The sequence below is a fragment of the Monodelphis domestica genome, chromosome 3 (assembly GCF_027887165.1).
Source record: "Monodelphis domestica isolate mMonDom1 chromosome 3, mMonDom1.pri, whole genome shotgun sequence".
Lineage (NCBI taxonomy): Eukaryota > Metazoa > Chordata > Mammalia > Didelphimorphia > Didelphidae > Monodelphis > Monodelphis domestica.
This window is the reverse complement of record NC_077229.1, coordinates 448,658,164-448,683,003: the sequence shown is the minus strand read 5'-3', so window position 1 is coordinate 448,683,003 and position 24,840 is coordinate 448,658,164. Positions and strand designations below refer to the sequence as shown.

At 36.7% G+C, this 24,840-nt stretch overlaps 1 protein-coding gene across 1 annotated transcript in view; it reads right to left on the bottom strand.

Annotated features, from left to right (window-relative positions):
* The window catches only part of C7 (complement C7), a 70,827-nt gene that overhangs the window by 27,782 nt on the left and 18,205 nt on the right, over window positions 1-24,840 (bottom strand). The window contains exons 8-13 of the mRNA XM_007487414.3: window positions 24,124-24,367; window positions 18,932-19,045; window positions 17,394-17,560; window positions 14,269-14,497; window positions 12,367-12,538; window positions 5,409-5,496 (exon numbers count right to left, since the gene is read on the bottom strand). Of these exons, the coding sequence (XP_007487476.2) occupies window positions 5,409-5,496; window positions 12,367-12,538; window positions 14,269-14,497; window positions 17,394-17,560; window positions 18,932-19,045; window positions 24,124-24,367 (1,014 nt within the window). The remainder of the gene's footprint in view (window positions 1-5,408; window positions 5,497-12,366; window positions 12,539-14,268; window positions 14,498-17,393; window positions 17,561-18,931; window positions 19,046-24,123; window positions 24,368-24,840) is intronic.

The following is a 24,840-nucleotide window of genomic DNA, read 5'->3' as shown; positions in this document are numbered from 1 at the left end:
AAACCCACCCTCACTATGGGAGGCAGCTCAATGGCTTAGTGGATTGAGAACCAGGCCTAGATATGGGAGGTCCTGGGTTCTAATCTGGCCTCAAACACTCCCTTGCTGTGTGACCCTGGGCAAGTCACTTCAACCCCATTGCCTACCCCTTACCAATCTTCTGCCTTGGAACCAATTCCATATTTCTGACAATAGGCATCTCAATGGATAAAAAAAAATTTAATTTAATTTTTAAAATGAACTTTAAAGAGATAGAAGGTTATATTTTCAGGCTTTTCAGACTCCAATGTTTTATAAAAATCTCCGTATTTTATTGCATTTTGCTGATTGTTTTGTTTGTTGGTTTTAAGTTCACATATTAATGCATTCAATACTATTCTGTTACACTGAATCATTTTACTGACTATCTTATATTCTGTTGCTTTTCCCCTATAACTATACTGAGCAAGTATTATTGAATACGCCTATATAAAAACAGCCCTTTTCCTGTTTTGACTTTGTAAATTGTCACATAGAGGGTAGACAGACTTCATCAGAACTGGTTACAATTATATAACAACCTTTGGAAAAATTAATAAGTTTTAGCTAAATATCTCAAATTGATTTTAAGAGGTTTTTATACATGATTTTTAGATTTTTTTTCTAACAACTCTGGTCATTTTGCCTGTTTCTAACAGGAGGTAAGGTCCATTTTAGTAGCTGAAGTGAAATACAATTATAACCCCCACCTCCCACATTTATAAAAATGTAAACGGATGGGATATCACAGTCTCATACCAAAGGAGCTGGGAAGTTAATCCCAGGACATGGGACCCCTGAATGACTCCCAAAAGAGGAGCATCTCTCATTTATAACTCTTCAGCTCACTTTACTCAACATCAACAGTACAGGGGTTTGGGTTTTTCCTAGACTCCTCTGCCACATTTTTGTAATGATATCTAGATTTCTTGATGATGTTCTAGACCCAAATAAGTTTTACTTTGTTTAAAAATATGTTTGCCAAGGTTAAAACATTGCTACACCTGAAAAACTTGTGACAAGTATCCAGTTTCTTTAAATGTAATACAACAACTTATGTAAAATATGATAGGGGGTTTGTTTGCTATTGTAATTAATTGGACTATTGAGAATTTGAGGGATTTTGAACTACTGTTCTTTATAAAAAAATTTTACTTTGTAAAAATCATTTGCTTGTACTCATAGTGGATCATGGCCAGATATGAAGAGGAAATGGATCTCATTTTTGGTGAGAAACCTTGTATTCTACATTTCCTTAAGCTGACACAGTATGTGTCAATGATTATAAGCTATATTTTTTATTTTTAAAACTCTTTTGTTATATTTTCTTGCACATGCAATATTCTATTTCAGTTTTTTATTTTTTCTCTCACCTTTTTATATTTGAAGCATGTAACCAGTATTAAGATTTTTTTAACTTTTTTGATTTTGCAGTAATATAAGTTTAAAATACATTTGCTATAATGTCAATGAATGCCCCAAAAGCTTGAGACTGTAAAAATGATGCCACAAATTGTTTAAAAAAAATTATGGGACTTTGCTTAATGATTCTGTCTGATTCCAGGACAAGATAATACAAAAAGAGCCATTGCACAGGGCCAAAAAAGCACAAAGCTAAACTGCATAGTGCCAATCGAGCAGAAGGTCAGAGACCAACCAATCCCAATGGGGTGATGAAAATTCTAAGTCAATACAAAGGACTTGAACCTAGTGTGAGACTCGAGGTTGTGACACTTGACATATGTTATGATGTAGGCCTTCCTTGTATCCACACTCTTTATGAAAATGCTTACAGACAAGTATATCAAATTTGGCTCCTACCTGGCTCCTATAATCTAGTCCCTTTTCTGTCTTTCATAATGTGGCAACTTTCTGTAGTCCTGGCTACTGACTGGATAAATGCTTAATTGCTTATATCATTTTAATTAGTCCCTGATTCAAGGACCTGTTATAGATTTACTTTTCCTTTACTTAGAAATTTTACATATAAGACTTTGATAGTCTATATTTCATCCATAAATTATCTTTTTTGTTTGGATTTTTTATGTTTTTTATTTCTTTTTGTAAACCTTAAAATTTCTCAGACTTATGAATGTTGGAAATTTCCCCATTGGGGAATCTTCTACTTAAAAATTTTCCCTAGCAGATAGTGAGAATTCTACTTGAATGTGAAAACTCCTCACCTTGGGAATATCCCTACTCCACCCTACTTAAGACTGCTTTAGGACAGAAAAACTCATTGCTAAACAAAGAAAGTACTTGGATCCATGCTTATGGTGGGGCAAGGAGTTCTTTGAGCCAGGCCTGTTTTTAAAATTGATACAATGGGATGCTAGGTACCCATATAGGTGGGGCAACTTGTAAACTACTTAAACCTAAAAGGGTGATAACTTATTCAGAGGTTTTTTCTTGACACAGCAGCATTTTTTTCTGACTTACTAAAGAGATTAAAACTACTCAGCTGTGAATTCAAAATGGGCGGTCCTTTAGAAACATCTACAGTGATTGGTAGATGTAAGGACTTAGGGGAGGTGACAGAGGAAATTTTGCCCTTAAAAATAAGAGCTTGGATCTCATTCAGGGATCTCGATTTCTGATTCTCATTCTGGAGGATCTCATTCTGAGAGACTCGTTTCCTTGAGGACTGATGCTTGAGGGCTCTTTCCTTGGAGATAGATCTCTTTGAGGAGAAGTGCTTTTGGAGGAAATCTCATTCTGAAGGAGAGCTCCTTGAGGAGCTCCTCTGTGGGGCTCTGTCCCTCTGGGGTAGGAGCTCTGGAGGCTCTTGAGAGAGCTTTGAAACAAAGAAACCCTTTGAAACAATCTCTGGCTGGAAGACTCTTTGAGGAAGGGTGCTGGCCTGGTGTCACTAGTATCCTTGTTTAGTCAGACCTTGTGGTGAGTGCTAAAAAACTAACTGATTTCTCTTTTAAGACTCAGGTCTAGGCCATATTGGCTTGAGGCCCTTCATACTTATTCCTTTCTTACTCTCTCTCTCTTTCTTTGATTACTCATTGTATTGTTAGTTAAAATCTCTATAAAACCCAATTGACTGGGTATTTGAATAATTGGGAATATTTCCCTGGCGACCACCTTATATTTGATTTTAAAACCCAAGACACTGTAGTGAAACATATTTCTGCGGTCAAATTTACTCATCCTCTCTTATATCCATCACAATTTATATCTTCCACTATTTTAATCACTACAGTTTAAGACCTCAACCATTTTAAATCTCACATCATGCCAATTGATTCATATACCTCATACCTCAGTCATGCAAAATCCCTGTGTTTTTCAATCACCCTCTTCAGGGGGGGGAATATAAAATTATCATTATTTTAAATTGCAAAGTTTAAATTCCTTGAGAGAGAAATTTTAGGTTAAGAAACATGCTACCTCTCTGAATCCAGAAACTGAACTGTTTGGAGAAGACACCATGAAGATGCCCCCACAGACCACAAGTTGCACTAGAAGGTCAAAAATTAACTTTGGGTGTGGTTTGATTGAACATTTATTGGTATGTATACTTTCATGCCAAAGGGGACTGCCCCCTAACTGGCTTTTTGTCAATGCATCTAGCAATTATTGTTTTTGTTCTCTTTTCCCCTTATCCTCAAATTATTGTACTTTCAAAGTTGGTATGTTTACAAGACCCAGCGGAGAGACTAGTCTTCCTCGGGTCTCCGGGGGAGGAGGGGGGGTAAGTAAAATGGAGATTTGAACCCTAGAATTCAATCCCCAGAAGTCCTTGGTATTTCCCAGAATTCCTATAATCTCACCTGAGTCTCCACCTAGGCAAGATCACAATGAGTATTTAACCGGAAGTAACGTCTACCTCTCCCTCTTCTATGCTCTGCTATGAATGGGCTAACCAGCCCTAGGCACGTTTTTTTATTATTTTGTATTTTCTTTATTCCTTGATTTCTAATAATCCTTAATAAACCTCATAAAATACAATACTTTTATTACTAGAGACTAATTTAATTTTTACACTACTGTGTGCAAGGCACTGTGCTAAGCATTTTACAAATATGATCTCATCTGACTCTCACAACAATCCTGAGTAGTACATATTAGTATTATCCCCATTTTTACAGTTGAAGAAACTGAGGCATACAGATGTTAGATGATTTCCCCAGAATAGCAAAGGAACTTACTAAAGTGTTTAAGATTAAATTTGAACTCATATCTTCCTGATTGTAGGCCCATGACTATTCAGTGTGCCATCTAGTAGTGTCTGTTGTTAGAGTGTAGGGATAAAAGCAAGAGTGAGAGATGCAAAAAATGACCTAGAAGAAGACCTCGAGCATCTGTAATGTAAGATCTATTAAAAAAAAATGATAAAGAATCATTGAAGGTAAGATGCTGTGGATGGGTTGGTTCCTGGCACTGATTAAGGTTGCATCTATATCAATCACAACACCATTTCATTGTTAAATGAGAAGATGTTAGCAATACTTATTTTGGCAACACTGTACATACAATGAGAATTAAGTTAGACTAGACCTCATTAATAGGTTTCCTAAAAAGTCAAAGCTTCTGGTTTAATGTGAAACAAAAGCAGAGAGAGCAAATTCCCATGTTGTCAAATACCCAGGAAGTATGTCTACTCAAACTACTCACAGTACCTTTCCCAACTTTCACTACAAAAATATCTTACATACAGCTCACAGTCCACTAGCTAAATGTCTCCTCGTCCAATGAATTTCCTTGGGATAGTATAACCAGAATGGATTGCCTTGTTGACATGTTCCTGGGGAGAAATTCATTCCTAATACTAAAGATGTGTAAGTTTCTATATCTCCAAATCTTACTGTAGCTTTACAATTTGAGTGGCATGACTTTCTGACACATATTTCAAATAAGGGGAGGAGAGAATAGAGGATAGTTTTGATACTCTTTACTATGCATTAGAACAAAAGCTCCTTGAAGGTAGGGATTGTCCTCATTTTTAGTTTGCATCACCAGAGTTTTAGCATTGTGTCAGTCACAAACTTAATAAATGCTTTTTGCAAGAAAAGTCACAAATCAGTTAAAGAATCAGAGAATGTGGCAGCAAGAAAGAAAAGAAATCAGAAGGAATGATACATATTAAGTTTCTGAGGTCCTTTCTCTAAAAGAAATGGACTTATAGGAGGGAGAGATTTTGTAGAATAGTAAAACTTTCATGAATGGAAGTCAGAGTAAGAAGATTTTTGTGACTTCTGATGAGTTGTTTAACCTCCTGAACTTTGATTTTCTCACCTGTTAAAAGAGGGGTGTTACATGATCTCCAAAGTCTGATTCAACTGAAAAAAAATCTGTGATTCTATGAGACTTAACTATAGCCAAAGCAGTATGCCAGAACATAAAAAAGGCTCAAAGTAAAGAAAACAATGAAAACCTACTTGAACAAACCCATTTTCCAAGTGAGGTGGTGGTGAGCAAGAAGCTGTGGAGACCCCAGACATATCAAAACAATGTGGTTCTATCAAGCTAGAAAGCAAAACAGAAAAGGCTTTTATTATTTAGATAACTGAAGATATTTTGTGCATTATTATATACACTGATGCATTCTTTCGTTTGTATGTTAAAAGAATATGCTTATGTAGTTACATTACTATAGCTACCAACAGGACAAAATCATGATACAAATAAAAAACACAGATTCCAAGCAGCTAAATTGAGAAGATTTATCAGATTAGTCCCTTCAAGACTCAAAAATTATAGTAGGTTTTTTTTCTTATTTTTGTTTTTGGTGACAAAAAACTAGAAGCTAAAGAGGTCTTCTCAATGGCTGAACAAATATATTTATATGAAGTATATGAATTTAAAGGAATACATTGTCCTCTAACAAATGATGAAAGGGGAGAAGACATGTATGAACTGATGAAGAGTTAAGTAAGCAGAACCAGGAGAACAATTTATACTTTAGCAACAACATTGTAAAGACAAACAACTTTAAAACACTTTAAAACATAAGAATTCTGATCAACTACAAAGACCAATCATAATTCTAGATGAACCAGTATAAAGCCAGCTACCCACCTCCTGACAAAGAGATCTTGGGCTCACGGTGCATTTTTTTTTTGCATATGGCCAAATATAAAAAATATTTTTTGCTTGACTGCATATTTATTGCACTGGTTTTGGTTGGGTTTTTTTCAATGAGACATGGTAGAGAGAAATAGATTTTTGTTAAAATTGAAAAAGTCATTAAATTTTAAAAATAAATAAAATGCACAACTTCCAACATCACTTACAACTCTGAGATTCAGTTGAATCGAGGTAATAAGTAGTAAAGCAATCCAGCGCCTCATCATCAACTAACTGAACTCCTAACACAATTTCTACATAATTAAAATTTCAATATTTTGATGAATCTGTGTTGTCATTTTTGTGGGTATTAATTCAAATAAGAACCAATGGCATCGTCATCACATCATCATCTTGTCTATGTCCTCCTATAAATCCCTCATCAACAAACAATCTACCCAATATGCAGATGACCTTCCCCTGAGTCTTGGATAAAATCCTGTAAGTCTGGGATTGTTTTTGCCTTTCTTTATATCACTAAGAGTAGATAGGTGGCACAGTGATAGAGTGCCAGACCTAGAATCAAGAAGACTTATCTATCTAAGTTCAAATCTGGTCTCAGATGCTTTCTACCTATATGACCCTGGACAAGTCACTTAACTTGGTTTGCCTCAGTTTCCTAATCTGTAAAGTGAACTAAAGAAGGAAATGCAAACCACTCCAATATCTTTTCCAAGAAAACACCATTGGAATTACGAAGTCAGACTATTGAAATAACTGAACAACAAAGAAAATAATACATTGCCTGGCACATGGTAAGTATGTAATAAATATTTGTTGACTAAAATTAACTGATTGTGGGTACTAGGGCAGCCCTTGCTTAGATCTGTTATCCCTTCCTCTCATTACTTAACCAGCCCCTTCTTTCTAAGAATGTACATACTTATGTCTTAGAATCAATACTAAGTATCAGTTCCAAGGCAGAAGAACTAAGAACCTAGGCAATTAGAGTTAAATGACCTGCCCAAAATCACCCAGCTAGAATTGTGTCTGAGGTCAAATTAGAACCCAGAACCTCCAAACTTCAGGCCTGGCTCTCTACCTACTAAGCCACCTGGTTGCTCAGATAGGTGATGCTTTTCAAAATTTCTTGTACACAGGTCATTATTGGAAACACGTGCCCTATTCAGTCCTACTATTTAAGTCCCTCAATTGCCTTTTTGGCAGCTTCTAATTTTGATTCTCAAGAAATTATGGTCTTCAATGATTTGCAGTCACAAGGCATCTTCTGAAGAATGCTAGTGTTAAATAGAGTTCATGTAATAGAGCAGATGGGGATCACTGAAAGGGCTATTCAATTCTGAATGGAATTCAGCTTATTCTCTTCATTCTATACATATTTAATTCTCTAAGAAAGAGTGCTAATCAGAGTAGATGTCCTATTTTCCCCCTTTTGGGGGTCAACAATTAGTTTAACTAGGTGAAGTTGGAATTGTAATCATACATAGTATCTTTGTATCTATATCCTTTCCTTCTAATTTTATGCTAATTTTGACCCTGACTCTTGCTAATCATGATTTGTCTACCTCCAAATAGCCTACATAGAAATTGCTCCCATGTAAGTAACCAGTCATTTTCTGCCTGTTAAGATAAATTTCATGGTTAGCATCAGTGTTTGCCATGTCCAGTTCCCTCCAATTCTCTGCTCAGAATAAGGTATTCATGTATATAGATATGGGAACTCTGAGAAATTTGTAAATCTTTTACCTCTTTCACTTCTTAATCTTAAAACTGTATTTTCCAACATGTTTTTCACCTGTCTACCTTCTCATTAGAGTGATTGGATATTATAATATATGTTGACTTGGTTTGGAAAATCCTGTTAAAATTCTTCATTGATTTAGTTGTTTTGTGTCATGCAACAGATGTCAGCACAGTGGGTGCCACTGTTTCCATAGTTGTCTTTTTACATACGTTCTCTATGTGATCATACAAGTAAGATGAACAAGTGTTCCAGAAAATTATGTTTTTCATGTCTTTGGTCACATGGTAAAACTCTCTGCCAACTCAAGAGGTACTCTCTCTCTCTCTCTCTCTCTCTCTCTCTTTCTCTTTCTCTCTTCCTCTTTCTCTCTCTCTCTCTCTCTCACTCACACACACACATGCACATACACACACACACACACACATACACACACACCTCAGTATTTATAGTTAAGTCTAAAACAGTATGAATCCCAGGACCACCATCCCACTAACTCTGTCTAAATAGAATAGGGTCACACAAGACAACAGACCATTTTTCTTTTTATCTATTTCATCTGTTGCTATTGGAGGAAGGGGGGATCATCATCTGGCCCAATGTACTAGTGATGAATCTTTCCATATTTAGTTAGTTAAGCTCTTCCTCAGATAATAGGCACTCGCCTGTCACTGAGATGACACTAAGAGTCTTGTTAGCCCTAGAGCATCTGTTGCTGCCTGTGCTTCACTGGCAGAGTACTTCAAGTATCCAGGGTGATTGCCATACCATGATGAGACATCAGAATAAGACCTCAGTGGTAGATATATTCTACAGATGCTCATTAAATATAAATGAGTTGTCTTATTACCAAGTTGCAATCTGGTAAGAATTGCTTGCCCTCCTCTTAGATAGATAAGAAGATTCATTCACTAGAAATTTCCCCTCCATAATGATAATTCACATTTCCAAGGTTTCTAAAGCATGAGAGAGAGGGAGAGAGAGAGAGTGGGGGGGGGGGGGGGAGGGAAGAAGATACCTGGTAGAAGACAGGGAATAAACATATTCCTATGCCCATTTTATTGATGAGGAAGCTATAAGTTTAATAATGACTTGCTTACAGTCACAGAGTTATTAATAGGTAGCAGAACTCAAATTTAACTCCTTTCACTATTCTTTGATGCATTTATACAAACATTGGAGTGGGACCTAAAGGTTTGCTTACAATAAACTTGTAGAAGCTTCAGAGTTGGGCAGAGCATTGTATACCTCAAAATTTCTTAGACTTATAAATGTTGGAAATTTCACCATTGGGAAATTTCATACTTGGAAAATTTCTTAGTGATAGTCTATTGGAATGTGAACCCAATTGACAAGGGAGGTTCCTCCTCCTCCCTTCTTAAGATTACTTTAGGACAGAAACCTTTTGCTGAACAATGGAAAGGGCTTTGACCTATGCTTAAGCACAGAACAGGAATTTCTTTGAGTCATGATTGATTTTAGAATTGATACAATGGAGATACTTGGAATGACAGAACCAAGTCTTGGAAATTGCAATCTCCACCCTACTCAGTCCTAACAGGATTTAGGAAGGGCTGCAGCATAGATCAAAATTTAATTATTCCAATCTCTACCTTACTCAGGGTAACAGGATTTAGGAAGGACTGTAGCAAAAGATCAAGATTTAATTATTTGAGAATATGTCCTCCAACAGACATGTGCAAAGCCACAGACCTCTGGGCGGTCCTGGGTTAAGCTAGAGCCACCATTGGCACAGGGAAAATTATGGACAGTGATTGGTAGATATGAGAACTGAGGGGAGGGAACTTGGAGGGTTTCCTTAAAGATAGCGGGGTCTGAGGACTGGGGGGGGGGGTGGAGAGTTTGGGCTCTGAGTGGTTGGAGAGGTGCTCTGAGAAGCTTGCTCTGAAGGAAGCTGGAGGTGGAGGCCCCAGAGACTGTTTCTCCATTTTGGTCACGTGAATAATAGGGACTGATCTCTTTTCTTTGCCCCAGTTATCTAAGGGCTTGGGCCTTTTGGCCCAGCCTAAACAGAGGGGGTATTTAAGCCCTATTCCCTTCTCTCCCCTTTCTCTCTCTCTCTCTCTCTCTCTCTCTCTCTCTCTCTCTCTCTCTCTCTCTCTCTCTCTCTCTATCTATCTATCTCTATCTCTAATTCCTTTCTTCCTCCTGTTTGTAATTAAACTCTATAAAAGGCTGACGGCTGACTTGAGTTTTCATTTAGGAATTACATAGCTGAATTCCTTGGCGACCTTAAATTAATATATATCAGTCTTTTAAAGTGATTTCCTTGTCACAGCATTTAAAAGTCCACAAAAGCAAGTCTGTCAAAAGTGTTCAGCAGTCTAACAGAAGTCCTTTGAATAAGCAAGCTTGCTTCTTTAAACATCCAACAATTAGAGCTTCCTTTTTACCAACTCGAATGACCCAACTCCAAATATTCCATTTCCTATTTTTTCTTGAAGGCATAATTAGGATGGGCTTACCAAGAAAATAGACAGCAATGACATGTGGAGGAAAGTGGGCTAGATCAGGGTTTGATGTATTTATGGAGCTTCTTTTGATATAACTTAGTCTAAGGCATTTACAAATTGGGGGGGGGGAAGTTTGGTAGAGTTGGTGCCAGCATTGTCTAGTGGAGAGATTCTCCCAGTTTTTGAAGGTCAGTTCAGGATAATCAATGTGCAACAACTCTGAACATTAAACCAGCACAGAGGAGCTATAGAAAAACAGGTACATGAATGTACTGTTAATGGAGCTATGAACTTGTTCAACCATTCTAAAAAGCAATTTGGAATTCTATCCCAAAAGCTATTAAACTATGCATGCCTTTTGACCCTGTGATGCCACTACTAGGTCTATGCCCCAAAATAATCAAAGAAAACAAAAAGGAACCATGTATACAAAAATATTTAGAGCAGACTTTTCTGGGGTACTAAAGAGCTAGAAACTAAGAAGATACTCATCATTTGGAGAAAGGCTTGACAAGCTATAGAATGTAATGAAATATTATTGTACTGTCAGAATTTATGAGCAGGATGGTTTCAGGAAAACTTGCATGAAAAGATTCAAAGTGAAGAGAGCAGAATGAGAACAATTTGTGCAATAACAACAGTACTTCAAAGATAATGAACTTCGAAAGCCCTACAAACTCTGATCTACACAATGATCAAACCCAAATCCAAAAGACTTATGATGAAACATGCTCTCCACCTCCAGATAAAGAAGTGATGAATTCAAAGTAAAACTGGAACATATGTTCTTTTCCCTTTCTTTTTTTGGAGGAGTGGGGTGGGGAAGAACATGGCTAATGCAGAAATTCATTTTGCACAACCATATAGATTTGTTATGGGCTTTGTTTTTCTTGCATTAGCCATTAGGTTGGGAAAGGAGAAAATTCAGAACTGAAAATGAAATAAAATTGATAAAAATTAAACCAGTACTTTGCAAATCTTGTGTCATAAATAGTCTTTTGCACAAATAATTCACTATGACATAGAGCAGTACCTTTGTATATGAAAAAGTGAGTCTCCTCTTCCTCCCTATTCAGTTGTGCAAATGAACTCTGCTGGGTAGTCCTATGCCTTTTCAAGGCACATTTAACTTTCATATGAAAAAGAAACAATAGTGTCCTGCACATATCAGATATTTAATAGATATTGTTGATTTGACTACACAAGGACTTCCTATCCACCATACTTCACCCTGATTGCTAGAAGGCAAGCCAGTTAGTTATTCACATAAGCCATATCTTTGTTTTCAAATTGCTTCTCATTTCATTCAACCACAAATATTCTTTCATTAAAACATAAGCTACTTGAGGGCAGGAGCTATTGCTATTTGGTCTTTGTATCTTTGGTCCCTAACATAGAGCCTGGTACAGAGTAAGAACTCAATAACTATAGTAGGATCTTGTTGATTAGTTGATTGGTTAACCACCTGTTAATGAACTCTGGTAGACCTTCCAGAGAGAAAATAGACAAAACATAATACCTGCCCTAGTAGGGGAAATCACAGAAATAACATAAATAAATATTATGATATGATGAGAGAATAGGACTAATCCAAAAAGAGGCATGTGAAAGTTTCAATAGGAAAGGCTCACTTATAATGAAGAGTCTAGGAAAACTTCATGAAAGTGGCTCCTGGATAGGGCCTTAAAGGAAGGGAAGGATTTTAACAGTCAAAAATATGGGAAGTAACCATTCCAGACATGGAGAATGCTATATGCAAAGGCATGACAACAGAAAAGAGACAGACAAGATAAATAGGATCATAGAATGAGTTCAGAGCTGGAAAGGAAATTAAAAGACATCAAATTCAACTCCCTCCAAACATTTTATAAATAAGGAAACTGAAGAAAAGTTAAGAGATTTACCCAAGATCATAAGTGTCTTAGGTGAGCTTTGAACTGAGGTTCTCCCAAATCCAAGCCCAGTATCCTATCTACTATACCATAATCATAATCATGATAATAAAGTTAGAAACAAGAAAATACTATTTGAATGACTACTCTGTGGTACAGTGGCTCACACAATGATTAATTAGAAGATTAGTTTTGCTTTTACCGGATATGTTCCAACTCTTCATCTTTGCAGGGCTGCATTTCAAATGCTTCTCCATTACAAAATTTGCCACCTCCACTAGGACGTGGATTGTCACAGCTTCTTCTCCTTACTTTCCTCCCTTCTGTACAAGAACTCCAAGGAGACCAGCAACTCCATCTTCCATCAACAGTTCCTATTGGTCAAGAGACATAAAGGATGGATACAAATTTTTTTCTGAAATTATAGGCTAGTTCTTCAGAATTTAAGTGTATACCCCTGGTTTATGTATTTTCTTGGACTAAAGAACATATGATTATTTTTAATCACTCTTCTATATGTGATACACTGAGAAGATATTTTCCATACAAAGCAATTTGATCCCTCACACCAGTGTGAATTTTAGATTTACTCCACCCTGCTTAGTCTTTAGAATTTTAGCAACAAGGAATGTATACACCCCCATTTAAGGATTAACTGTGGGAGAGGAAGGTCTATGACCCATGTGTGCTAGCAAGTGACAAATCAGAAATAACTGACTGACCCCCTGGGCTGTCCAAAGCCAAGTTTAAGTTACCATTGATGTACATGTGAGACACAGAAAGTGATGTAAAGAACTGCCTTATTTTGTGTCACTTCCTATGAGGGGTCTTTTGGTGGCGGAACTTGACTTGGAGGAACTCCAGTGTGGGACCTGAGACTGCTTCTCTTAGATGATCACGTGGTGAGTGTTAAGGCTAACTTCCCTTTTCCTTGGCTCTTTCTGGAGGCACTAGCCTCCAAGAAAGCCCCTCATCTTAGAGGTGGCCTTGTGGCTGGAAACCAAGTTAGATTTAATCTTCTGGGAAGGCCCCTTGGCTGAGGTCTCTGAGCTCCCCCTGGCTGAGACCAGGCTAGAGCAAATCTTCCTTTTTTCTCTCTCTACCTCATTCTTAATTTCTTCCTTCTATTGTAAATAAACCATCATAAAATTTCATTCTGACTTAAGTATTTCATTGGGATTTAGAATTTAAATCCCTGGCAACCACTAAAAAAATACATTCAGTCTCAATCCTATAATTTATCCTTAACACTTGTTAGGAAGGGCTATACTAGAGCTTACTCTAGCAAGAATTATAATAAGATCTTACATAAAGTATATTGTTTGATCTTGAAATTTTTAATTTTGAATATTAATTGAGTTTTTATTTTTAAATTACTTTAATTTCCAAATATATCATTGACTCCTGCCCTACCCAGCAAGATATTCCATGTAAGTAATAAATCAATCAACAAGTTTTTACTAAACAGCTACTATGAGCCAAAACACTGTTTCATGTGATAAAGAAAAAATGAAAAAAGCAATTTCATTAAACCAACCAATACATCAACTGAAGTCACACAATAAATGCACTATTCCACATCTGAACCAGGATTCAAAACATCTGATTCCAAATCCAGATCCTAGTAAAGAAATTAGGACTTAGAGAAAGTAAGAGACTTGCTCAAAGTCACTTTGGCAGTAAATGATTGGGGAAGGAGATTGAACTAACACCTAAATCCCCATATTCTTAGTCAAGCTCTGAATGCTACTGCCTACACTACCTTGAATTAACATTGGAAGAAGGTCAAAGCTTATTTGCATCAGATTCTCCTCATTGATGGAGCTTGAAAAAAAGGAAAAATCTTGATCTTCTGACTTCCATCTTGAAGAAAGAAGCCACAGGGTACCAGATTCTCTAGAGAAAGACATTCTTGAAGGAAGAAAAAAAAACTGGGAAGAAATAAACATGCCTTCTGTCTTGAAATCAAAAACCAGAAAATCAAAATCTCTCTTCTCCATAGGGATGGAATGAACAATCAATCAATTTCCATAGAACATTGCCAATGCTACAGTCAAATGCCCAAATGTCAAAAGTAACTTCAGGAAATAAAATGAGTACTGACCTGCCTGATCTTCCACAAGGAATCCATGCTCGCATGCAATACCAAATGTGTAAGGTTTGCAGTGGCACTGGCACTGAGTTCCCACAACCACTGCTAGACCATCATTTTCACAAGGCTTACAATGGCAAGGGTCAGATTCTGCCAGATACTCCTCAATGGCTCTTTTTAGATATATCCTTTTGACAGGTGCACAAGGAACATCCTTCACAAGCTCATACAGAGGTGCAAGCTATAAGGGCCAAGACAAGTTAAACACATAGATTACTTTAGGAAATAGCTTCTTCCCTGTGGTTTATAGGTTAATGTCTCTGAACCAAAGCCAAAGGATGCTAATCCTACTAATTCTGTTTTGTCCATTTTCTGAGACAGCTGTTCATTTTTTTTTATTATTTTACTGAGAACTCAGGGAAATCAAAGTGATCCAGGACAAGGCAGGTCTTACATAAGAAGAAAGAGAAAAGAATGTCTTCTAGTAGATGAAGGATTATAAGGAAACTGTGACGCAGAAGCTCTCTTTCGACCAAGAGAAGAACAAAAGAAAATGGACTTGAAATTCAGCAAAAGAAAAACTGACATTCATTTAGCACTTAAGTTTACTTAATCTGATTTGATCCTGAGAAGTAGGTATTTATCAGTTTTATAAGAGGGAGAAACAGAAGCTCAAAAAGCATAATTAGATTCAACTCCATTCAATAAATATTTATTAAGTGTTTACTATGTGCCTCACACTGTGCTGTGTTGGGAATACAAAAACGAAACAAAACAAAATAAAACAATTCCATGGGGCAGCTAAGTGGCTCCATGGAGAGGGAGCAAGGTCTTAAAATGGAAAGTTGTGGGTTCAAATCTGATCTCAGATACTTCCTAGCTATGTGATCCTGAGAAATTAACCCATTACCTATCCCTTAACTGCTCAGTATCAATTCTAAAACAGAAGGTAAAGGTTTAAAAAAAAAAAAGACATCTCCCATCCTCGAAGAGCTTACCATCTAGTGAGAGAGACAATATGCAAACAAATACATGCCAAGCAAGCTATGCACAGGATAAACAAGGAAAGAGAAGAGAAGAGGGGATGCACTGGAATTAATAGGGGTTGGGGAAAGCTACCAGTAGGAGGTGGAATTTTACTAGGGACTTAAACCAGGACGTCAGAAGTTAGAGTGAAGGAGGGAGAATGTTCCAGGCATGGGGAGAATGACTAGAGCTGATAGACGGCATGTCTTGTCCTTGGAACAGCCAGAAGGCCAGTATTGCTGGATTAAAGTGTATGTATTGGGGAGTGAGACATTTTTACATCTTTCAGCTTTTTAGCTTGGAAAGGTGGGATGGAGCTAGGTTATGAAGGGCTTTGTATACCAAACAGAGCATTTTGTATTTGATCCTGGAGGTAATAAGGAGCCCCTGGAATTTATTAAGTTTAGAGGTGACATGATCAAACTTGTGCTTTAGAAAATCTTTTTTAATGACTGAATGGAGAATAGTTTGGAGTGGGGAAAGGTTTGAGGCAAGCAGATCTATCAAGGTGTGAGGTTTTGAGAGCCTGCACCAACAAGTGGCAAGGTCAGAGAAGAGAAGAGGGTGTTTTCAGGAGATAATTCAAAGATGAAGTTCACAGGTCTTAGCAATAGTTTGGATATGGAAAGTGAGAGGTAGAGAGGAATCCAGAATGACATCTAGGGTGCAAACCTACAGGAATGGGAGGGTGGCATTTTTCTTTTCCGTAATAGAGAAAGTAGGAGTAAGAGAGGATTTAAGGGGAAAGATAATGAGTTCGGTTTTGGATAAATTGAAATTCAGATGTCTACTGGACATCCAGTTTGAGATGTCAGAAAGGCAATTGAAGATGCAACATTAGAGGTCAGCAAAGAAGCTGGGGAAAGAAAGGTTGATTTGAGAATCATCAACATAGAGATGATCATTAAATCCATAGGAGTTGAGATGATCAAATGAAGTAGTATAGAGGGGGAAGAGGAGAGGACCCAAAATAGAATCTTGAAGGACACCTATAGTTAGAGGGTATGATCTGGAGGAGGATCCAGAAAAGGAGACTGAGAAGGAACAATAAGATAGGTAGGAAGAAAACAAGGAGAGAGTGGCATCCCAAAAGCCTAGAGAGAAGAAAATATCATGAAGGAGAGAGTGAGAAACAGTATCAAAGGCTGCAGAGAGGTCAAGGAGAATGAAGATGAGTAAAGGTCACTGGATGTAGCAACTAAAAGATTGTTGGTAAATTTAGAGAGAGAGCAGTTTCAGAGGAATGATAAGACCCATTTACAGAAGCCTTGTAAGGGTAAGTGACAAGAGAGAAAGTGGAAGTACCAATCCTAATGAACTTTTAGGAGGAGTTTGACAGCAAAGAACAGATGAGATATAGGATGCTAGTCAGCAAAGATGGAAGGAATAAAAGAGGGTATTTTCAGGATACAGGAGACATGAATATGCTTATAAGCAGTAGGTAATGAGCTAAGAGAGGGAGAGATTGAAAATAAGTGAAGAGTAGAAATGACAGATGGAGCTATCTATTGAAGGAAATGGAATGGAATGGAATCACTTGAACAAGTACGTTAGCCTGGGTCCCACAGCTACCAAATGGAAACTCCGGGATTCCAACCTATGTTTTGTGACTCCAGATCTCATATTTTTATAATATATTTTAAGATGTGAGCAGGATAAATAGCTTGACTAAGAAGGATAATTGGTTTAACTCAAAAATGAATAGCCCATAAAAATTGTAGAATCTCTTATGGGCCTTAAAATAGAAATAGATATTAGTCTGCCATTAATATATTAGATTTAGACCACTTGAAAGAAGAAATAAGACCAAGCAACCCTGAGGCTTTGGCTCCTTGTGAATATAGGGCTAAAGAAAAACCCAGACAAAAGTAGCTAATAATTGGAAATAGAAATTTTGTGGCTAATTTCTCCAGTACTGTATTTAGCATTAAACTTTTCCTGTTAAAATAGGAATATACCTAAGAATATCTACAATTCCTTATTACTATATGTGCATACATTGGTAATTTGACTACAGGAATTGCTAACAGCAGTCTCAGTTTAATAATTTCATTTTACTGGTACAAATAAATATATCTACTTCCTGCTGCCTTAAATAGAACATCACTTACCTTTTGTTTTATTATTTGGGGATACTGCCCCACAGTTGCTGCCCATGAAGCATAACGGCCTCTATTTCCAGCAGGATCATTCATATTTAAATAACTAAGATCAGCTACCAAAGCTGGGTTTCCTCCCTTAACAAATGCATTACCACGGAGCAAGTTGTCTTTTGTTTCTGTACAAGAAGGAATTTTAAATATCAAGTAAAGATATACAAATGAATATAAAATGAAAATTCCGTCAACTATTCACAAAGAAGGCATAATACGAGTGACAGAAGCTTGAAGCACAAAATATAAATATAGGTAGAACTTGGACTTTGAGAAGACAGTCCAAAATGCAAGAGAGATTTGTGCTCTGTGGAATTTGAGTGGCTTGTGCCCATGCACTTTAGTTTTCAAGAAGCAGATCACAGCAAAAACACAGGCAGAGGTAGATTTATCCTTGCATACTCTAACTCAGTGATACCAGTACTAGGTCTATACTCCCAAAGAGACCAAAGAGAGGAAAAGCACCCCTCAGTACATAAATATTTATAGCAGCAGTTCTATAACTGACAAAGAATTGAAAACTAAAACAGAAGGGAAGAGGGAAGAGACAGACAGACAGTCAGATGGAGAGACAGAGAGATAGAGAGTGAGAGAGACAGAGACAGAGAGAGAGAGAAGGAGGGAGGGAGGGAGAAGAAAGGAGAGAGGGAGGGAAGAAGAGAGAAAGAGGAAAAAAGAAAGAAAGAAAGAAAGAAAGAAAGAAAGAAAGAAAGAAAGAAAGAAAGAAAGAAAGAAAGAAAGAAAGAAAGAAAGAAAGAAAGAAAGAAAGAAAGAAAGAAAGAAAGAAAGAAAGAAAGAAAGAAAGAAAGAAAGAAAGAAAGAAAGAAAGAAAGAAAGAAAGAAAGAAAGAAAGAAAGAAAGAAAGAAAGAAAGAAAGAAAGAAAGAAAGAAAGAAAGAAAGAAAGAAAGAAAGAAAGAAAGAAAGAAAGAAAGAAAGAAAGAAATCAGTCCTCTGGAGTCTTCTGATCCAATATACTATCCATTGTTACTTAGCATACCCCTACTGTCAATATTAACCTAATAAGGTAGATTATTCAATAAAGGGTACTAGAGGAAAGATTAACAAAAGAAGCTTATGAATGTGTGGGCTTTCATATTTTGGGGCTAAATACTAATCTCTCTGATCTAAACGGAGATTCCTGTTTATCCTTCTTCATTAGTTATACAGTAACTAATATTTTTTCTTTAGTTTTACCAAGTTTAATATTCCTCCAAAAGTTGAAAGATTTCAAATAGGAAATAAATATTGAGAATCAGAAAGGGAGAGAGATGGAGGGAGAAATAAAGAGTTGGGTGAAAGGGAGACAGACAGACAGAGGGTGGGGAGAGAGAAAATGTTCATTACAACAAATTGACTTCTTTATCAGCAGTTAGGAAAGCTGGATATGACAGATATCTGTGGCAATTACTGATCTTTGCATCCACTTTTAAAAACATTAATCATAATATATAATAATTTTAATTCATAAGCAAGTGGATGAAATCATTAAACTCACCTGAAACCAATTTAAATAACTCAATAAGTTTCTCACATTTCTGTTTAGATACTTTAACAAAAAAAAGATTCCAGTTTGATAAGGTACATTGTGTCATGTCTTGTAAGTTAAAATCTGAAAGAAAAAAAGATATGTAATTAACTTTCCATATTAACTTAAAACCTCATCTGTTTTGTTTTGTTTTCCCTTCCTTTATGGCCATTACTCCTGGGATGTCTCTATTGATCAAATAATATATGTTAAAAAAAATTTGTAAACTGTAAAGAACAGTAAAACAATATTTAATTTTTTAAACTTACTTTCTGTCATAGTAACAAGCATAAGACAGAAGGGACAGGGACAGGCAAACAAGGTTAAGTGACTTGTCCAAGATCACACAGCTAGAATGTATCTGAGGCCAAATTTGAACCCAGGTCTTTCCAAATCCAGGCCTGGCCCTCTATCCAACGTGCTACATAGCTATCCAATATTCAAATATTTCAATTGGTAGCTTTATAATTATTAATATTATTGTGGTTACATCTTCAGTAACTTTGTGAGATCATCCCCAAAAGAAATTGCAAGTTTGGTCATGACTAGATCTTTAGGAAAGATGGAAAAGAGCAATGACCCCTCATTTCTATCTGTGAACTATGGTCAAAGATGAAAAAGAGCAGCAGGGATAAGGGGATCAAAGGATTGGAGTGGGGGGGGGGATTGCATTTCAAGTCCTGACTCTCAGGAACATGACCATAGGCAGGTTGCTTAACCTCTTTGGTGGTTCAGACAATCTCTAAGACCAGAAATCATGGGCCTACAGTCTTTCAGACTATAAGAAAATTTATAGTCAACTGAGTGGTTAATTTATAGCAGAAAAAGGGGTTTCCACATCCAGTGTTCACTCTAGCAATGAAATCACAGGTTCAAAACAATTAATTATTATTATTATTATTATCATTGTAACTTTTACATGGTGCATAATATGTGCCTGCACTGTCCTAAGTACTTTACAATTATTTTCTCATTTGATCCTCATAACCTGGGAAGTATAGGCTATTTTTACCTCCATTTTACAGATGAGAGAAATGGGGCAAAGAGAAGTAAAAATGACTTTCTCTAAGACACAGAACTGTTCAGGGGCTGAGTACAAATTTGATCGGATCCATCCAGACTCCAGACCCTATATGCTGTGCAACCTAGTTTCAGCAACAACTGTGGTTGCTGGTATGGTAGGGGATGATTTTTAAAATGTGCCTTAGCACTAATGCCTGAAGAGTAGTTTGATGGGAAGATGTTCAGTTTTATCATTCTCTTCAAGTAGACATATAACTTTGGCCAGTTTTAAAATTCTCCAAGCCATATACCTCTAGCTATATCAACTTCTATTGTTTATTCATATTCCTTTACATTTACAAAAATACTATGAATTTACTTATATGCCTTTTATTTATATTTTTTACGTGCTGTTTCTATAATAGCATAAAACCTTCTTGAGGGTAAGGACTGTTTCTTTTGTGTCTGTTTCCCCAACACTAAGCACAATGCTGGGAGGAAAAATAAGTACTTAAATGACATGCATGGTTGATTGAATTCTTAATCCTTATTCACAGAGATTTGCCTGAAGTGTCTTCAAAAAACCCTTAGAATCCCTCAGATAAAAAAAACAACAAAGCAACCTGGAAGTTCTTTTTTTCCCCTCACAGATGTTCATTAACTATTAAATTAAATAAATTAATTTTAATTTAATTAATTAATTAATTAAAAGACCTCAATACCCCTCGTTTCTGCAATTTCTTAAAACAGTGACATTACCATACTTAAGTATCCATTCTCAGAGGCCTGGATATCATACAAATTGGCATTTTCATGTAGACTGTGAACTTTAAAACTACTCCACCCTACTCAGACTGTACTTTAGAAGATTTGATTTAGCTATTTCTTGATTGTAACAATGGAGATACTTGTTCTAACAGAATCAGGAATGTCTTGGGAACTCTACATTCCTCCACCCTACTTAGTCTAACAAGGTCAGAAATGTCTGCACCCATATTTAAGGATTAAGTATCTAGGAGGATGGCCTTTGATAGACATGTGCAGAAACAGCTAACAGACCCTTGGGCTGTCCTAAGTCAAGCTAAGCTACCATTGGTACAGATGAGATGCAGAAAAAGTGATGTAAAATCATCTATATAGGGCCCATTACTTCTTCTCTTCGCTCTCTTTCCCTGGAGAGATGGATTTGGCTGATCACTTCCTGTGAGCAGCCTGGGTGCCAATTCGATCCTGGAACTCAGCCTGGAGAAGCTCCCTCAGACAGTTTCCTTGAGATAGTCTCGTGATGAGTGATAAGACTGACTTCCTTTTTCCCTTGACGCTCAGGGGAGGCCCCTTTGGCCTAGGACTTTAACACCTGCCTTGCTCAGCCTGAGCCGGAGCAGTTTAAATTAACTCTTTCCTCTCCCTCTCTTTTGTCCTTAATTCCTTCTCTCTATATTAATTAAATTTATTTTATTTAATTTAATAAAAAATTAATTAAAATCACCATAATTTCCAGCTGACTTGGGTATTTTATTTTGGATTTTCCCCTGGCAACAAATTAATTTAGATTTTAAGTCACAAACCCTAAATTATCTTTAACAGTTTGGTGACTACAAAGGTACTTACTTTAGAAGTAAAATAGTTTACCCAACTGATAAATGGTCAAATGATAAGAATAGGCAGTTTTCAGAGGAAGAAATCAAAGCACTCAGTAGCTATTGTAAAAAGTATCTAAATTACCTATACTTACAAAAATGAACATTATAACAACTCTAAGGTACAACTTCATATCTCAGATTAGCTAAAATGGCCAAAATTGGAAAATGGCAAATGCTGGAGGGGATGTGGGGAAAAAACAGATACACTAAAATGCATTGTTGGTAGAGCTGCGAACTTCACAGTAAATGTTCTGAAAAGTAACTTGTAACTATGTTGAAAAAGTTATTAAACTGTATGTGTTCTCTAACCCAGTGATACTACAATTAGGTTTAAACCTCCAAATAGAAAAAATAAAGAGGGAAAAGATCCATATGGGCAAAAATATTTAGAGTGGTGTTTTTTGTGATGGCAAAGAATTAGAAACTGAGAGGATCATAGGAATGTGAGAGAATATTATTGTGTAATAAGAAATGGTGAAGGAGAGGGTTTTCAAAAAGACCTAAGGAAACTTGTGTAAATTGATACAAAGTACATGAGCAGAACCAGGACAGTCTGTGAATGAGTAGGGAACACTGAAACAGAATAGCCTTGAAAAAATTGTCTTATGTCTGTGACAACTTTGGCTATCATGAAATGTAAAAAGTACATTGCAAGAATGGTAGATGTTTAAGAATGTATCTCATCTGAGGAGTAACTATGAAGAAATAGGATCCAATGAAAATCTAACTAGGTTTTGCAACCTTCCAATGAGTTCTCTGTTGCTTCCTAATTATAGGAGTTGGTCTTTACATCCCAGAAGACAAGAAGCAAACTAGTATCAATAAGTGAATGTATCATAATGAGAAAATGATAAAAGATTCTTGGATGGGGAAAAATCTGGAGAAAAAGGGACAGTTAGGTGACACAGTGGATAGCGTCAGACCTGAAGAGAAAGGAGGTCCTGGGTTCAAATATGGCTTCTGACACTATTTCCTATCTATATGACTGGAGGCAAGTCACTTAACCCCAGTTGCCTAGCATTTACTGCTCTTCTGCCTTGAACCAATACTTAGTATCCATTCTAAAACTCCGGAGGGAAAGGGTTTAAAAAATGTGATGGAGTGGGAAATCATGAGGGAGTAAGGTGGTAAAGCAGAGTTGGTTCTGGGATTGCAGAGGCAATCTTGTTAGATAAGGAAGAGAGAAATCAATATTTACTGAGCTATTATTATGTAATAGCTCATATTACTATGCTCCACACACTATGGAGGTTGCATAGAAACATAAGAAACAATTCATGCCCTTAAAGACATTCCAGATTAGCTGGAGAGAGGAGACAAGAGAGCACTAATCATATCAGGTGCTAAATAAGGGTCAGATGAAGGGTACAAACACCACATTTCATAGATACCCTGTGGATGAAGAAATTGTTTCTAGCTAAAGTAGCCAGAGAAGGTTTCACTAAGGAAATAATTCTGGCCTGTAAAAATTGATAAGATTATATTGGAAAGAGGCGAGGTAAGGGCATCTCTGGCAGGAAAGACTGAGCAAAAAAGCAGAAGTGGGAGAGAAGTCATATGAGAACAACAGACAGAGAGAGAGAAAGACTGAGAGATAGAGACAGAGTAAACCAGTCTATCAAATATAGAGTTCTTGAGCATCAGGCCTGGAGTTAGGAGATCCTGGGTTCAAACAAGACCTCAAGCACTTCCTAAAACCCTTGCCACTCTTCTGCTTTTTAATTAATATTTAGCTATTAGGATTTTGTTTTGTTGTTTAAAAAAGCCTTTCCTTCTGTCTTAGAATCGATGTTGTGTAATAGTTCCAAGGCAGAAGAGTGGCAAGAGCTAGGCACCAGCATCACACAGCTGGGAAGTGTCTGAATCCAGATTTGAACCCAGGACCTCCTATCTCTAGGCCTGGCTCTCAATTCACTGAGCCACCTTACTCCCCTCAGTTTATGCTTTGTTTTTTGTTTTTAAGAAAGTTTAAGGTTCCTGTAAGAGAATAGTATAAAACAGCTTCTCCCTTACCTAGGACTAGTGCTCTCAGTAGGATATTTTAACTTGAGGCAGCAAATGCAATTTTCTTCTGGCTAAGTGAAAGGAATAATTTGCACATGGTGCTACACAAATCCGTATCCTACCAAAATTGAATGTCTCCAAAGAAAACATAAGTGTTTATGATTTTGATAATACTCTTGATTTTAGCCAAAAGGCTGAGAAGTGATTGTTTATGATTTTAAGGGAGTACACCTTCATCCTAGAAGGTATAGAAATTGATTGACTCTAAAATTCTTAGGTTCATAAAAAAAAACGCCCTTGGTATATTCTAGCTGTTTTTGTCATATAACATTATTCCATGAAATATTGGTTCATTAGAAAAGACAACATTCTGGTCTTGGGAGATAGCTCATAAAAAGGCACAGAAATGGGAGGATTGTGTGATGAAGAGAGAAAATGGCTAGTTCACGGAGCACAGGACAGGGAGTAATATAATACTAAGTACAGAATAACAGCACAATTTTAATACTATACCATTTTGCTTCATTTTGTCTGTGTCCACATAAAAGAGAACTTTGTATTCTCCTCCTAGGGACCCTGACTGCAGGTAATGAGTCCCATACAATTCAATTATTCTTCGATATGAACTATAGTCATATAGAGAAGGGAGGTGTAAGAGATCTTTCCAAAAGAGTTCAGCAAGATTTAAAAATTCTGGTTGGTTATTAATGAACTGAGCTACTTCGACACTATTCTTGATAACCATCAGTTGATAACTCTAAAGGAAGAACAAAGATAAATTAGAATGGTCCATTGCCCACAGCCACCCTTCCCCATACTCTTTCAACCTTTTCCCCTGTGATGTTCCACACCTGTCCCTTCTGGATGCTGCAATCCACAACAAATCCCTTGTAGAATAGGGACAACTTATTTTTTTTCCTTAAATGACCTCCATGACTTTGGAGGGTAAACTGCTCATCTTCTCAAGTTTGGAAGGGAAACACATGATCACTCATTAAGTATTAAAACAACTGTAAGAATATTTACTCTAATGATGTCCCTTCTAGGACAGAATATTCTAGAGGTGAAATAAAAAGGTCCGAGGTGAAATAAAAAGGTCCTTTTAGTACCTCAGTACCTAAATCCCTTCAGATGGAATCCAAAGTAAATCTATCCTATATCAAATCACCCTTGTAACCAACAGTGGGTCCATCAAAATTTTTAAATTTTAATCCACAAAAATAAAAGACA